At 41.5% G+C, this 15,919-nt stretch overlaps 1 protein-coding gene across 3 annotated transcripts in view; it reads left to right on the plus strand.

Annotated features, from left to right (window-relative positions):
- Positions 1-6: 6 nt before the first annotated feature.
- St8sia5 (ST8 alpha-N-acetyl-neuraminide alpha-2,8-sialyltransferase 5) overlaps positions 7-15,919 on the plus strand; it is a 92,376-nt gene continuing 76,463 nt past the window's right edge. For all 3 annotated transcript variants that reach the window (XM_010621648.1, XM_010621649.1, XM_033757444.1), the window contains exon 1: positions 7-315. In XM_010621648.1, the coding sequence (XP_010619950.1) occupies positions 185-315 (131 nt within the window). In that variant the 5' untranslated portion in view covers positions 7-184. The remainder of the gene's footprint in view (positions 316-15,919) is intronic.

Consider the following 15,919-nt stretch of genomic DNA (forward strand, 5'->3'; position numbering starts at 1 on the left):
CGGAGACGTTCGAATGCTCCTTTCTCCGACTGCGCCAGCCGGAAACTTTGCCCAGCGAAGTCCTCCGTTCGCCTGACAGCGCAGTGACTCGCCTAGTCGGCCGCACGGCCCCCGGGGCCCAGGAACCCGGCTCGTGATTGCTGGACCTCCCCTCACCCTGCGTCCGCGGCGCTCCGCCGCCAGGATGCGCTACGCAGACCCCTCGGCCAACCGGGATCTCTTGGGGAACCGAACTTTGCTGTTCATTTTCATCTGCGCCTTTGCGTTGGTGACCTTGTTGCAACAGATCCTGTATGGCAGGAACTACATTAAGAGGTAAGAAAGTCCAGGAAGGGGTGGGATGCGCGGAGCCCGTGGGCGAGTCTCCTGGTGGCTGCAGCCGCAGCGTCCCCGGGGACCAGTGGCCGTGGGATCTGCACTTAGCCCAGGCACCCCGTGTCAGCTTGGGTCCTAGCGCTGCGAGGGGCATCTCCGCTGTGAGTGGCGGGAGAGCGTTTGTCTTTGGCTGGGAGGCCCTGACAACTTTGTTCTGCTCTGAAAAACGCCGAGCAGTTTGGAATTCTAAGCAGCCAAGCTGACAAATCTATTTAAATGCCTCGAGCAGCAGCAAGGATCCGATCCGTGTTCCCCAAACCTATAGTTCCGCGGCCATTTGGTTGGAGCCCGAAGGCTCAAGATCGAGTCTATTTTTTGTTTTGTTTTAAAACCTGGCGGATACTACATTTTTGTGGGCCCCTTACAGGGGGAACATTATCTCCCCTAGAGCATCGGGTTGAGTGGGGGTGGTACTGGGCTGTGAAGATGCATTGGCAGAGAGAATTCTTATAATGCTAGCCTCTGGATTTGTGAACCTACTACCTGATCCCTTCTTAAGCAGATAGCTGTTTCTCATTTTTAAGGCCGAAGGACAGAGCTGTGCAGAAGTTGGATTCTTCCCCTGTCCCCTACCCCATCCACTGTCAAACTCTGAGAAAACAAAGGGCAGTCGAAGGTGCCACTCAGAAGGTCAGACACTGCCTCAGTCTCTCTGAAATGGACTGAAATGCAGTCTACACTGAAATGCCAGCTGCCTCCTGCAGCTCTGCTGGCTTGGGGAAAACACTGTGGGTGACTCCCCTGGGCCAAGGGTCTCTACGATTCCTGTATACCAGATGCTTTGGTAGATAGGGTGACACCCCCATCCCCCATGTTCTTCTTTGCTGCTCTGTCTCCCCACCAAAACCATATCCTCCATCATTGCAGGAAAGAAAAGATCTCTCTGGCTGTGTAACTATCTCATTTTCTTTTCAAAACTTTGAAATAGTAGAACAGTTGTTCTTTATTCACCCCTTGGGGTCTATTTCAGTTGTATGTGCCCCCAATCTGGCCTTCCCTGGAAGGTGGGAAGCCTCAGTGGTGGTCTTGTTCCCAGTAGGAATGCTAAACAGTTGGGTTGTTTCCCTTCTTTGTAACTCCTCCTAGAGCTAGGGAAAGTGAGGTCTCTTGTCCTAAACATTTGTTTCTAGCCAGTCACTGCTCTTGACCTTCCCAGAGAGCCTTCTTTCCTGATTGGTGGCGGCTCATGTGCTCTGTGAGATGCGGGTAGCTTTAAGGAACATTTTCAGAATCTCCTGGCTTGTTGGGTCTTACTGAACCGACCTTCTCCTTTGGTTACTGCTGTCCTGGACATGATCCTGTGCAAGGACAGAGAGGCCCAGAACCAGCCCAACTGCAGCTCTTCAGACTCATGGCCTGCTGCTTTCTTGCTGCTTTTCCCCCTGTGGAGAAGTTCTGGACTCCTGCCTTCTTCTTCCCCCCAGTGCTGCTGGGGCTGTCCAGACCCCTGCCTGGCCAACAGAGGAGGTATCAGTACCAGGGCAAATGCCAATTGCACCACTGCTTGCTGGCTCTCAAAAGCTCTGCCTGGTTTCGGTGGAGGGGCTGGTTGTCTGGATCCCAGCAGGTGCACCAGCTGCTACCCATCCCTCCCTTGGAGATCCTGACCCTCCAAGTCACATTGATGACATATTAAGGCCTTATTTTAGAGACTCAGCTTAGTCTTACCAAGCAAGGACTATTTGTGCTGATCCTAGAAAGAAGCCCTGGATCTGTAAAGAAGGAGATGAAGATGTTGTCCTAGTGTTCAGGGAATTTGAAGTCTGGGAAAACAAAATGGACATAAAGAGGGAGAAGTAAGTGTAAAATTGTCTGAGAAGAGATGCATTGATGGGCTGATGTGGTTAGGGAGGATTGTCTGGAGGAGGTGGAATATGAGTGAAGAAAGAATACCATTTGGCTGGAGAGGTTGTGAACATCCACAACTAAAAGGAGTAGGAATAGATGTTTAGAAATGCACATGTGGCACCATCCTGTCTCATCTCTCTCACACCTTCATTGCCGCACATGGCTCAGTCACTGGTTAGTCCATCAGGAAGGCTGCTGCCATCTCGAATGCTGTTGTGGCTGCCACATCAGTTGCAGCCAAAATATCTGCTTACCTATCTCATTTCATACGCATATCTTAACGTTAATGAACTAATTCAAGGAATTATTATTCTGTTTCCTATCTGGAAATCTCAGTCCTGTGTTCCTCAGCCAGAGACCATTGATAGAGTCACCAAGAAGCCACTGAAATGCAGATTTCTGGACCATGGATCTCACTCCCAGGTGTGATCTATTAACCTGCCTCTATAGCAGGTCACCAGATGACCTCTAACTAGCTCCCCCTACTTCTCTAGACCAGTGGTTCTCAGTTGAGGCCAATTCTGCCCCTAGCCAATGTGCAGAGACATTTTTTGGTTGTGCCCTAGGCATCAAATGGGAAGAGGCCAGAGGTGCTGGAAAGATACTCCAATGTACAGTCTGCCCATCACAACAGAGAATTATTTAGCCCCAAATGTTAGTAGTGCAAAGATTGAGAGACTCTGCTCTAGACAAAAAGCTATGTATCTGGCATACAGTAAATAAATACAATAAAATGGATAATATTTATATATTATACTATAATAAATACAATAAATATGGATAATGAATAAATGATTGAAGGTGGGGTAGGTATGTGTCTGCATTGTGTGTATGCAGGGGTATTCACTGGAAAGACACATGAAAAGATGGCTTCATTAATGTGAGGGAAGATGTGGACAAGCTCTAACAATGGAGATCTAGCTCCAGCGAAGTGCTCCAGAGATTGAGAACAATTTGAGTTTGGTTCATTAGGCCATAGAATGACATAAATGGTACTTGAGCAGAATGGTGACATGATAAAAGCCATTAGGAAGGAGGATAGATATCCGGGTCTTGTACAGGAAAGGATAAAATGAAGAGCGGCTGGGAGGTATTATCCTAGGCCCATAAAAAGTGAAGAGAAGTTGTTGCATGGAGTGGATCCACTTTAGAGCGAAGGTATTCCTAAAGACTGCTTCGATTCCACCTTACACAAACCCAGAGACAAAGGGATGGCAGGGTCTTCCAGTGATAAATTAGGGACAGATTGCTTTTCAAGGAAGTGGGAGATGTGGGGCATGTATGATTATTTCTTAGATCTCTCTCTGGGCTGTATAGAGGGTACTTCTGAGAAGGTCCATGGTGATCAGTCAGAATTCTGGGGATCTAGCTTGACCAGGAGGGGAGAAGGTAGGTAGATCTGATAGCCTAGTGCACTTGGGGTTTCTTTTGGAGGATGAATATACTATGTGGATTAGGAAGAAAAGACATGGAACAAAGCTGTGAAGTTTCCCCTTGATGTTCTTGGCTTCCTTGTCTGTGTTTGATTGAATACTTACAAAGTATTTGATTAAATGCTTAACAAAGATTCACTATGTACTGAGCACCAGCCTAGATGCTGAGGGTGCAATGTGTGCAGACAGACACAGTGCAGATCTGGAGGAGCTCATGGGCTGTTGGAAAGACAGAAAGGCACATGCCTCCAAGGGGAGGCATGCTGGGAGGGATGGGCAAGGGACTTTAAGGATGAGGAGGAGGAAGCCACAGTGAATCGGTGTTCTTCAGAGTGGCATTTGAGGGAGGTCTCAATGAAATGATCCAAAGACGTAGGTGGAGATAGAAGGAAAGGAGTGAAACTCAGTTTGAGCAAGGAGTGAGGCATGCCGGAGGAGTGCAGTATTCTGCCTGATAGATTGTTATATCTGTAGTGTTGGGGATGGGTGAGGCAGATGGGGCCAAAATGTGGGAGAAGGAACAGGTCAGGACAGAGACTTCCAAGCCTAATTCTGGATGTGCTGGGACACTGCAAGGCCACCATGTGGAGCTATCCATCAGCTCTTTGGAAGGAGCTCAGGGAGTCAGATAGGAAACAGCCAGGCTAGCTATGTGGACTTTGAGGGTCCATCCATGAAAGTCAATGCTTTAGAAATTTTTATGATTTTAATGCACAGTAAGAATTATATTTGGGTAACTCCACCAAAAGACTTCTAGATTTAATAATCAAATCCAGAAGTGTAGCTGGATACAAAGCCAACGCTCAAAAATCAGTAGTATTCTTGTACACAAAATAGACTCACTGAAAGAGAAATTAGGGAAACCTCACTTTTCACAATAAAATTAAAAAGTGAAATACTTAGGAATCAATCTAATGAAGGAAGTGAAGGACCTTTATATTGAAAATTATGGTACTCTAAAACAGGAAATAAAAAAGGATATCAGAGGGAGGAGGGATGAAGGGAGGGCAGACACAAGGGGAACAAATGAGAACCAAGACCTGTCATGTAAAGGTACAAGATCCCAATGATGAATGTAACTGTACTGTATACCTAAATGTAACCAATAAACTCAATGAGAGAGAGGAAAAAAAAAGGATATCAGAAAATGGAGATATTCCTTGTCCTTGGGTAGGAAGAAGCAATATAGTGAAAATAGCCATTCTTTTAAAATTGTTATACAGATTTAACGCAATCCCAATCAAAATGCCAGTAGCATATCTCACAGAATTAGAGAAAACAATCCTAAAATTCATATGGAATCAGAAGAGACCTAGAATAGCAAAGGCAATTCTGGACAACAAAGGCAAGGCAGGTAGCATCATGATCCCTGACTTGAAATGAAACTAAAAAACTATTATGATAAAAACAGCATGGAGCTGACAAAACAACAATAATAACAAAAATCCAAAAGACAAAACAAGACAAAAAAGCAGATCCAAGGATCAATGGAACAGATTAGAAGATGCAGAAATAGCTCCAAACACACTCAGCCACCCTATCTTTGACAAAGGGACCAAACACCTTCAATGGAAGAAAGATAGCCTCTTTAATAAGTGGTGCTAAAAAAAACTGGCTTTCTATGTGGCAAAGAATAAAACTAGACCTGTATCTCTTCTCACATGTATTAAATTAAAATCAAAATGGATCAAAGATCTAAATATTAAAACAGAAACACTAAATCTGCTGAAAGATAGAATAGGTAGAATTCTTGAAGACATAGGTGTAGCCAAAGCCTTCATGAACCAAACTCTGATTGCATGGGAAATACTACAAAGAATCAAGAACTGGGATCTCATCTTATTAAAAAGCTTTTGCACAGTAAAAGAAACCACCAACAGATTGAAGAGACAACTCACAGAATGGGAAAAATATTTTTGGCAGCTGTTCATTAGACAAAGGACTAATATCTAGAACATATAAAGAACTTTAAAAAATCAGATCCCTCCAAATTTAAAGGCCCAATTTTAAAAACGGGCATCTGAAATGAATAGACACAGCTCAGATGAAGAAGTACAAACGGCAAATAAATATATGAAAAATGTTCAACATCACTGGTCATGCAAGAGATGCAAATTAAAATAATGCTGAGATTCCATTTCATTCCAGAAAGAATGCCTGCTACCAAGAAATCAACCAATAACAAATGCTGGAGGGGCTATGGGGAAAAAGGAACCCTTCTCCACTGCTGGTGGGACTCTGGACTGGTGGAACCACTGTGGAAATCAGTGTGGAGATTCCTCAAAAGACTAAAACTAGAGGTTCCATTTGACCCAGCTATTCCCCTCTTGGTATCTTCCCAAAAGAGTTAAAAGCATCATATCACAGTAATATATGCACATCATTTTTATAGCAGTACAATTTGTAATAGCTGAATCTTGGAAACAGCCCAAATACCCATCAACAGATGAATGTATAAAGAAGATGTGGTTTTTGTACACAATAGAGTAGTACTGTACCATAAAAAAGGATAATGAGAAATTTTTAGGTAAATGGATGCATCTTGGAACCATACTCTTAAGTGAAATAAATCAGACATATATGTTTATTTATTTATTTTTCATCTCATTGAGTTTATTGGTACATTTTAGGTATACAGTACAGTTACATTCATCATTGGGACCTTGTACCTTTACATGACAGGTCTTGGTTCTCATTTTTTTTCCCATACCCTGCCCTCCCTTCATCCCCTCCTCCCTGCCCTATTTACAAATACTTTATTTCCATTTTTCATTTTCTCACATTTTTTTTCTTTTCCCTTATATTTTTCCCCTACCCTTCCCACTTCCCCTACACCTTTAGCCCTTTTCTTCCTATCAGATACATATGTTTAAATATTGTATTGCTTTTCTGGTGTGAGAAACTGATGTGTAAATAAGGACCAATTGTGTATAATATTGTGAAATAGGATGGAAATGTGTGAATGGGAAGGGGAACAGGGAGGGGAGGGAGTGAAAAAGAAGGAAGAGAAAAGGAAAAAGAATAGAAGGAAAAAGTGGAAGCAAAGCTTTTGTGAATGAGGGGAAGAGGAGTTGAAGTGAGCGGAGGGGATTGGGAAAAAAGAAGAATAATTATATATGTACAGGTACAAATTCCTTAGGGTAACTATGGTCATTATATGTATCAAAAATGTACCAATAAAATTAGTTTTTAAAAAATGGAAAAAAGAAATAGATTTGGGGAACAACAAACATTTTGTAAATAATATTTCATCTTATTAGAAAAACCTATTCTACTATTTTCTGTTCTACTTCAATAAAACTTTTCAGTTTCTTTAAGAAAATACAATGGGATATTACTCAGTCTTTTAAAAGAAAGACTTCCTGACAGAGGTAACACCATGGATGAACCTTGAAGACATCAAAATAATCCAGGCACCAAAGGATAAACACTGTATTATTCCACTTATAGGAAGTATTTAAGAGTTGTCAAATTAATAAGGACAGGAAGTAGAATGGTGATTGCCAGAGGCTGGGAGGTAAATGGAAAGTTATCATTTAATGAAATGAGAGTTTCAGTTGGGGAAAGTCACAGAATCCTGGAGATGGCTCACGGTGATGGCAGCACAACAATGTGCATGAACTTAGAATGCTGCACTGTACACTTACAAATGGTTAAAACAGTAAAATTGTTTTTTGTATTTTATCACAAAAGTTGACTAAGAATCTGAAAACAATCTATTAAATTTGATTTTACAACCCATTTGGTGTAAGCAAGTACTGGTCTGTGGGGCAGGAAGTGTAGCTCAGTGATAGAGCTTGTGTAACAAGTATGAGACCTTGGGTTTGACCCTCAGCATCAGAAATTTTTTTAAAAAGTAAAGACATTAAAAAATACTGATCTGCACAAGGGGTTAGATGCAGTCACACAAGAAGGAGCAGAAAATGATAGTGGTCAGGACACAGAAGAGAGTCTTGGTGAATGCCTTCATTTAGTGGCTGATGAACCCAAAGCTGAGAAGGACGGAGAGCAATGAGGAAGTCCCCCTACACCCCTCCTGCATGGAGATTGAACCCAGGGCCTTCCCACTGAGCTAGATCCTCAGCCCTTTTTAAATCTCATTTATTTTGAGACAAGGTCTTACTAACGTATTAAGTTGCCCAGGCTGGGTTTAACTTGTGATCCTCCTGCCTCAACCTCCCAGAGTGCTGGAATTACAGGCATACACCTTGAGATTTTGTTTATTCATTCTTCAACTCATGACCATTTAGGTTTTCCATTTTTGGTGTTTATAAATGATACTGTCAGGCACGAATTTTTTTTCATGGATATATGTTTTCATTTCTACTAGGTTCTTATCTTTGAGTAGGGTTGCTAAGTCATATGGAAACTCTATATTTACCATCTGAGGAATTGCCAGATTGTTTCCCAAAGTGTTTACAACATTTTATATTGTTTTTAGCAGTGTATGAGGGTTCCAGTTTCTTCAGAGTAGTCGTCATTATCTGTCATTTTTATCACAGCCATTCTGGTGGCTTGAAATGGAACTTCACTGAGGCTTTGATTTTGCATTTTCCTGATGACTAAAGGTATGGAATATCCTTTTTTGTACTTACTGGTCATGTGTATTTCTTCTTTGAAAAAATATTTGTTTAGATCCTTTGCCTATTTAGAAACTGGATTATTTGTCTTTTTTATTATTGAGTTATATAGTTCATATATTTAAAATATAAGTACCTTAATAAATGTATAATTTGCAAAACATTTCTCTGATTCTATGAATTGTCTTTTCATCTTTTTTCCCCCAGTTCTGGGGATTAAACCTAGATCCTCTTGGGAGCTAGACAAGTACTCTGTCACTCCTCTGTACCCCCAACCCTATGTCTTAACCTTCTTCTTGGTATCCTTTGAAGTATAAAAGTTTAAACTTTTGATAAATTATAATTCATCTAGGTTTTTGTTGTTGTTTTTTGGTTATGCTTTAGCCATTATATTTAAGAAACCATTGCTTAAATTATGATCATAAAGATTTATACATATCTTTTCTAAGAGTTTTGTAGCTTTAGCTCTCATATTGAGGTTTTTTATACACTTTGAGCTAATTTTTGCATATCGTATGATAAATCCTGATCGTAAAGACAATGCCATAAAAGCCTCACTGTTGGGAATATTTAGGTTTTTTTTTTTTTTTTAGATATCTTCTAGTAGGTAAGGAAAATTCCACACACTTCCATACACTTGTACAGTGTCTGTGTTAGGTAGTTTTGTTTGAATTTCAATTTTGTTAGGTGCTTTTTTTTTTGGTACAGGGAATCAAACTTAGTACTTTGCACTTGCCAGAAAGGCGTGGTGCTGCTGGACTAAATCCCAGGCCCTTTTTCTGTCTATTGGATATTTTCTATGTGTATTGGATGATAGTTTGTCTCCTTTAATCATTTGATATGGTAAATTACATTAACAGATGTTGAACATATTATTAGGGATAAAACTAGCTTGTTCGTGGGTGTATTGTTGTTTTATGCAGTGTGAGATTTCATTGACTATTATATTTAGTTAGAATATTGTATCTCTTCAGTGATCATGGTATGTAATTGAAGGGAGGGCAGGGACAAGGGGAAAAAAATGAGAACCAAGACCTGTCATGTAAAGGTACAAGATCCCAATAATGAATGTAACTGTACGGTATACCTAAAATGTTCCAATAAACTCAATGAGGAAAAAAAATTTCCTTTTCCAGCTGTCTTTGTGTGGTTTTAAAACAAATGTTACAAAATGGATTGTTCTCCAGAATGGTTTTTGAGATTATCTACTCTGACTGTTTGGTAGAATTTACCTTACAGCCCTGTACACCTGATTTTTTTTTCCTAATAGACTGAGTTACTAACACCTTTCTTTAGTGATTGGAAGTATATTTAAAATTTTTATTTCATTCAAATTTGGTAAATTATATTTTTCTAGAAATTAAAGAAATTCAAATTTATTGGCATCAAGTTCATAGCAGTCTCTATTATATCTCTGTTGCACTTATAGTTGTTGCCCACTGTGTAGGTTACTTTTATTTCATTGCTGAGACAAAATACCTGACACCCAAAGTTAAAAGGGAAAGGGCTTACTTAGCTTACAGTGCTTGGAAGTTTCCATTCCATAATCAGCTGGCTCCAAGATGGCTGACAGGCCTTACAGAGGAGAAACAGTTCATGGCAGCCAGAAGGTAGCAAAACAAGGGATATTCACAGTCTTTCTGCCCCTTTAATCTTATTCAGACTACTTAGGGCGAGTAGGACTCACAGCCTTAATCCTAGTGCCCTAAGGCCTAGACCCACCATAAATCACTCACACACTCTAGATTCTGCCACCTCCAAAATAGCCTATGACCACAGAAGCTTTGGGGGACATCTAAACACAAGCCATAACCCCCACTTCCTAACATTCCTAACATAATCCCCGTTCAGTTCCCAACACTGTTTACTTATTTCTTTTGTTATATTTTTAAACAATGTTTGTTAAATGACCAGATATTGGCTTTGTTGATCTTCTCTTGGATATTTGCTATTTTACTAATTCTTCTGCTTTGGATTTATTGCTGTCATTCTTTTTCTAACTTCTCATGTTAGATGCTTGTCTCTTTAAATTTCCATCTTTCTTATACGCTAATGTAAACTTTTTAAGGTAATAAAATTTCCTCTAAATACTTCTTTAGTTATATTCCTTGAGCTTGGGGTAGATGGCGATGATGTTAGCAACTCAAATCATATTCCATTAACTATGTTCCATGTGCTAATCTAACCGCTTTGTGTGTTAACATACTTTTGCAGTGCTGAGTATTAAACCAAGGACCTTTGCCCAAAGCTACATCCCCAGCCCTTTATTTATTTATTTTTATTTTAAGATAGGATCTTTCTAAATTTTCAGGGTTGGGTTCAAACTGTTGATCCTCCTATTTTAGACTCCCCAAGTACTGAGATTATAGGCATGTGCCACCATCTCTTGTTTTACTATGTTCTTTAAAATTTTTTTTTATTTTATTGATACATTTTAGTTATACAATATAATGACATTCATCATTGGAGACTTGTGCCTTTACATAATATATGTTGATTCTTATTTTCCCCCCTTCCCCTGCCCTTCTTTCAATCCCTCCACCCCTCTCTATTTAGAAAGACTTTGTTTCCATTTTTCATTTTCTCATATCAATTCCATTCCTCTATACTAAGTTTTTATACCAACAAATATTAGATAGGATGATCATTTTGTAGATGAGGAAACTGAAGCCCAGTGAAATTGAGTAATTTGTTAGTGGTCTACTAGAAGTATTTTTTTCTTTTTTTTTTTCCCAGACAGGATCTTTCTTTGCAGTTCAGCTGGACTTGAACTTACTATGTAGCACTGGCTGGCCTTGAACTGATGGCAGTCCTCCTGCCTCAGGTTCCTGAGTGCTGGGATTACAGATGTGTACCATGGCACCTAACTCAGAAGTATTTTCATGTTTAATTTTGATTATTTTCCAGTTCTTATCATGGCTTATTTGGTGGGGGGCATAGAACTCAGGACCTGTGCTCGCGAGGCAGGCAGTAGAACCACTCAGCTAAATCCCTGGCCCACTTGGCTTATTTTTTACCCATACATTTAGAAATGTTTGAAAATTTCCAGGTTCAGTGGACCCTCGGGCTACAACCAGCCTGACATATGAACAACTTGGGTTAATTAAGTTAATGGAAGATTGATCTGCCTCTTGTTATCTATAGTGTGTACCTAGGTAAATATCCAGATCTCAGCTGTATTGACTTACAACCAACTTGAATTACAACCAGCCCTCAGGAACCAATCAAATTTGTAAGTCAAGAGTCCACTGTATTTACTTTTTTACTTCTTTAATAATTTGATTAACTCAAAGGTATTATGGTGAGCCTAGCATGGTGGTGCATGCCTGTAATTCCAGCACTCGGGAGGCTGAGGCAGGAGGATTGCCATCAGTTCGAGACCAGCCTGGGCTCCATAGTGAGTTCCAGGTCAATCGCAACTACATAGTGAGACCCTGTCTCAAAAAAAAAAAAAAGAAAAAAAAAAGGTATTATGGTGAAAGAATATGGTATTTATAATGCTGATTCCCCATTTTCAACATTTGTGTATCTTTCAATTTATGTCTGTTGTAGCCAGCTGTAATTACAGTTTTTATATTTAATCTGACAATTTTTTTCTTAGGAAGTTTAGTGTATTTACATTTATTGTGATTACTGATGACTAAGGATTTATTTCTACCGTTGTATTTTGTGTTTTTCACATATGCCATTTTTTCTCCCTTCTTACCTTTGGAATGGTTTGTGTTTTCTTAGCTTTAGAAGAGTTTCAAATGCAACTCTCTGCCTTGGATAGGCGCTATGGCCCATTCAAGAGAAGCATAAAGCCCTTGGTTTAGCTGTTGTCCATAAGGCAGCTTCTGGTTTAGATCTCAACTAATATTTCTTTCCTTGCCAAATTGTTCATCCTCTTAAGAAGGAACTTCATAGATGCTTTACTTGCTATTTCAGTGTTTTGTAGTGGGATGTTGCAGATTCCTTGAGTTCCTTGGGAAGCAGATTAAGAGATTGGCATACAGGATGTTTATTGCTGTAAGGGTCAATACTTGAGGAAGGGAGAAGAAAGAATACAATTAGGCAGAGGGAGAAACAGCTGCTATACGTCCCAGCCCAAGCCTTAGTTGACTCCATAGGCAGCCTTGGAGGTGGGATGGCCCTTCAGACATCCCAGAGCTGGGATGAGGGGTCAAACCTTTACACCTCTAAGTGAATCAGTCTGTCACTGGATGAGAGCTGTCACTGGGAGGGGCATGACCGTGGGAGAGGTGGCTCTCCTTGTCTGAGGCAATTCAAGAGAAGGTTGCAAGTTGAAGTCTGTTAGCTCTCTTAGCATCCTTAACAGGTGGGAAGAAACCCCTCCTTCCTAAAGGGTGACAATGGGGGTGCATAGAGCTTCTCAGTCTGCCATTTTTTTTTTTTTTTCAGAAGTGGAAGCCCTTGAATGGATCTGTTTCCTGGTCCCTTTCTTTTTTTTTTCTTTTTTTTTGGTACCGGGGATTGAACTCTGGTCCTTGCGCTTGCAAGGCAGGCCACCGATCCGCTGAGCTAAATCTCCAGCCCTCCTGGTCCCTTTCCAAACAAAAATCTCACCTCTGTGCCTGAAGCCCATCCTGAAAGTTGACCATTTCTCTTGCCGGCCATGGGTCCTTCTCATACACAGTGTCTGTCCTAACTATGCTTTTACCCACACTATTTACCCACCTGCTGTTCCTTCTTGGCTGCATTTCAGTCCAAATCCTGCCTCTTTTTCCATTTCTAGCCCACTATGTTCTTTCCTTCCTCTGAATTCCTAAGCACCCAGGCAGTCTTTACTAAGCATACTTTGCCCTGAACAGTCCTGTTGCTTTCTATGCAATTGCACAATGGACAGAAGCTGAGGCAGCCGTTTTATCCTGTCCCAAGTGCAGGTGACCCTCCTCTATTTTGTCTTTGCTCCACCTGTCCTCCTCCCGCACCTCTAGTATGCAGATCTGGGCTGCCTCATGTGGCTAGTGCAGGTCTGAGATTGGGGAAATGAAATGAGGTCAGGGAAAAGGACAGCCTGACTTTGTGCTGCCTTCATATGTGTATCCGGAGGCTCTCTTCTCTCAGCCAGCTCCCCACTTCGCTCACAGCCTGCTGTTCCACTGCCCTGAGACCCCAGAAGGTTGAGACCATAGGGTGCTGGGAGATTATCTACCCAGAGTGTGGCTCTTGAGGGGGAGGGTGCCCTAGAAAGGAGAAAGGATGCTGAGCAGACTGCAGCCTGGGGTGTGAGCTGAGCAGCCTTAAGAACTGCTTCACCTACCAGCCTAGCAAGGGACCAAGGAACAAAATTTAAGGAGGCCCCACTCACAGGTGTGAACCCTACACTTGCGTGTGCCTGAGAGTTGAGAGTCTCTTTAAAGGCCATGCCCTGACCCACTGTGGGCTCTCTCTAGTCCTATCCTGACCCCATATTTGCCCAGCCTTGCACTAAGCTGGGAATGGTTGTTTTTTGTCCCTTCCCCAAAGTCCCTTGGGGACACAGTGATACCTTCTTACTCCTGGATTTCATCTCTTCCTTTCCCATCTCTCTCCAATCCATTTCATTTTGACAGTTCTTCCAGGGAAATTTTACCTCTTGGTGAAGGCAGTATAGAAACTCTTCGACAACTTTCCTTTTTCTTTGCTTTGAGTTCAGTATTTTCTGCACAGATGGTAGCTAATCCTGGAAATTTTCTCTCCCACTCTCAGTTTCTCTTCTGAACACCCACCTAGGCTAAACATCCCCCCTCTCTCTTCTCTCTCTCTCTCTCTCTCTCTCTCTCTCTCTCTCTCCCTCCTTTTCTCTTTTCCTCCCTCTCTCTCTGTGGCATGGTGCCACTGAGCTAAATCCCCAGCCCTAACTTCTTTATGACTTACCCATGTGCACTCACTTTGCACCTAATTATTTTCCAATTTAGCTCTTAACTCTGCCTGTTATCCTAAGGGCAAATGCATACACAAGTAAAGGACGCATCAGGTAATAATATAATTATTAACATGTAGCTGGGTATGGTGGCACATGCCTGTAAACCCAGCACCCAGGAGGCTGAGGCAGAGGATTGTGGCAAGTTCAAGTCCAGCCTGGGCTACATAGTGAGTTTAAAGCCAGAGACTACATAGTAAGACTCTTTCAAAAAAAATATATGTTATTAACATTTCCTGAGCTAGGCTCTAATTTAAGCAGATAATCCTAAATGGAGGTTATTTCATTTAATTCTTGTCATAATCCTATTAGTCTTCCTCACTTATTACTTATGTGGTAGGTAACTTGCATAGTCACACAGTTTGTAAAGGCTTTGTAAAAAATACAAACGATGCTGTGTTCATCTCTGAATTTTCTGATGCCAGCAGTGCCTGACATTAGTTATTGAATGAATGGTTTTTTATATATATACTGGGGATCAAACTCAGGCCCTTGCACTTGTGAGGCAGGCGGTGAAACCACTGAGCTAAATCTCTGGCAGTTATTGAATAAATAGATGCAAACCAAAAGAACCCAAAAACTTTTCCCCAACAATTGACAAACATTCAAGCACCCACTCGGCTTTGTACTGAGAGACTGAGGACGTGACTAAAGAATTGTTAAACGTGAAGCATGTCCTTAAGGAACTTACAGAACACTTAATGAAGCAAAATGAAAATTTATGTCAGACAGTATAAATAAGTTCATTATTGTGTGGAATAGTCTATAAATGGTGCAGGTTTCAGAGGAGACAGTAATCAGGACAGTAAGAATAGCTAGGTAGGACATAATGGAGGTTTTGTAGAACAGGCAGATGTTAGAGACTGGCTTCAGGAGTGTCTGGGGGGCAGATAGAGGTGTTAAAGCTGGAGGAACAGGTAGCAGAAGCTATTAAAGATTTTAAACTGTCTTTTATTCCCTGGTGCTCAGTGTGATTAATTGATGACCTTTTTGGTCTCAGTTTAGCTTTGTGTAATTTGAGTGGGTGAACAAGGTAGCTAATTCTCTCTAGTGAGTAACAAGGGCCCAGTCTTTCAGAGAATGGATTGGACCAGGCTTTGCTGGCTCCCTTTGGGAGGGACCCACAGGTTTTGCAGAGGCCCTGGCTTGAGAGGAGATGGAAGTAAGTCAGTAAAGACTGGAGATGTGTGTCAAATGCCATGTGGGGACTGTGCTGGGGGTTATTGGGAGATTAAGATGCACCTGTGCTCCCTGCAGCCTGAGATTATCTTAGACTGGTGGTGCTTGTGCCTATTCCGGGCAAAGGAAGCTTAGATACCTTACTTTTCCAGATAGTAGCTCCCCCTTCCTTCCAGTAAATCAAAAGAGCAGGGTTTCCTGGGATCACTTGCTGTTTCCTGGAAATAACCACAACCCCCAGAGGAAGGCTTGAGGGAGGCAAGAATTCCCAGGTGCTTTCTCTTTCTTCCGGGTTAGGCTGGGCTGCTGTCCTCCTTCTAAATCAAGATCATCTTCTGAGTCCCTTTTCCACCATCAATGCCTGCAGAGCCAATGTTCCTGTACCTCCAGACTCTCTCCAGGGCCCCCTAGCTGGTGAAAACACTATTCTGCATGCCATGGTCAGGCCCCTCTTGGTTCAGGTTGATTAATTGGTTCATTCATTCATTCACTCACTCATGCAGCAAGCATAAATTGAGTGACATTTATGTTCTATCTTTGTGTTTCCAGAATTTTAGAGCAAAAGTCCCAGATCTAGGGAATTTTAAAAGGCCAGATCA

Source organism: Fukomys damarensis, unplaced genomic scaffold (genome assembly GCF_012274545.1).
Source record: "Fukomys damarensis isolate Sample0158 unplaced genomic scaffold, DMR_v1.0_HiC HiC_scaffold_30, whole genome shotgun sequence".
NCBI classification, from domain to species: domain Eukaryota; kingdom Metazoa; phylum Chordata; class Mammalia; order Rodentia; family Bathyergidae; genus Fukomys; species Fukomys damarensis.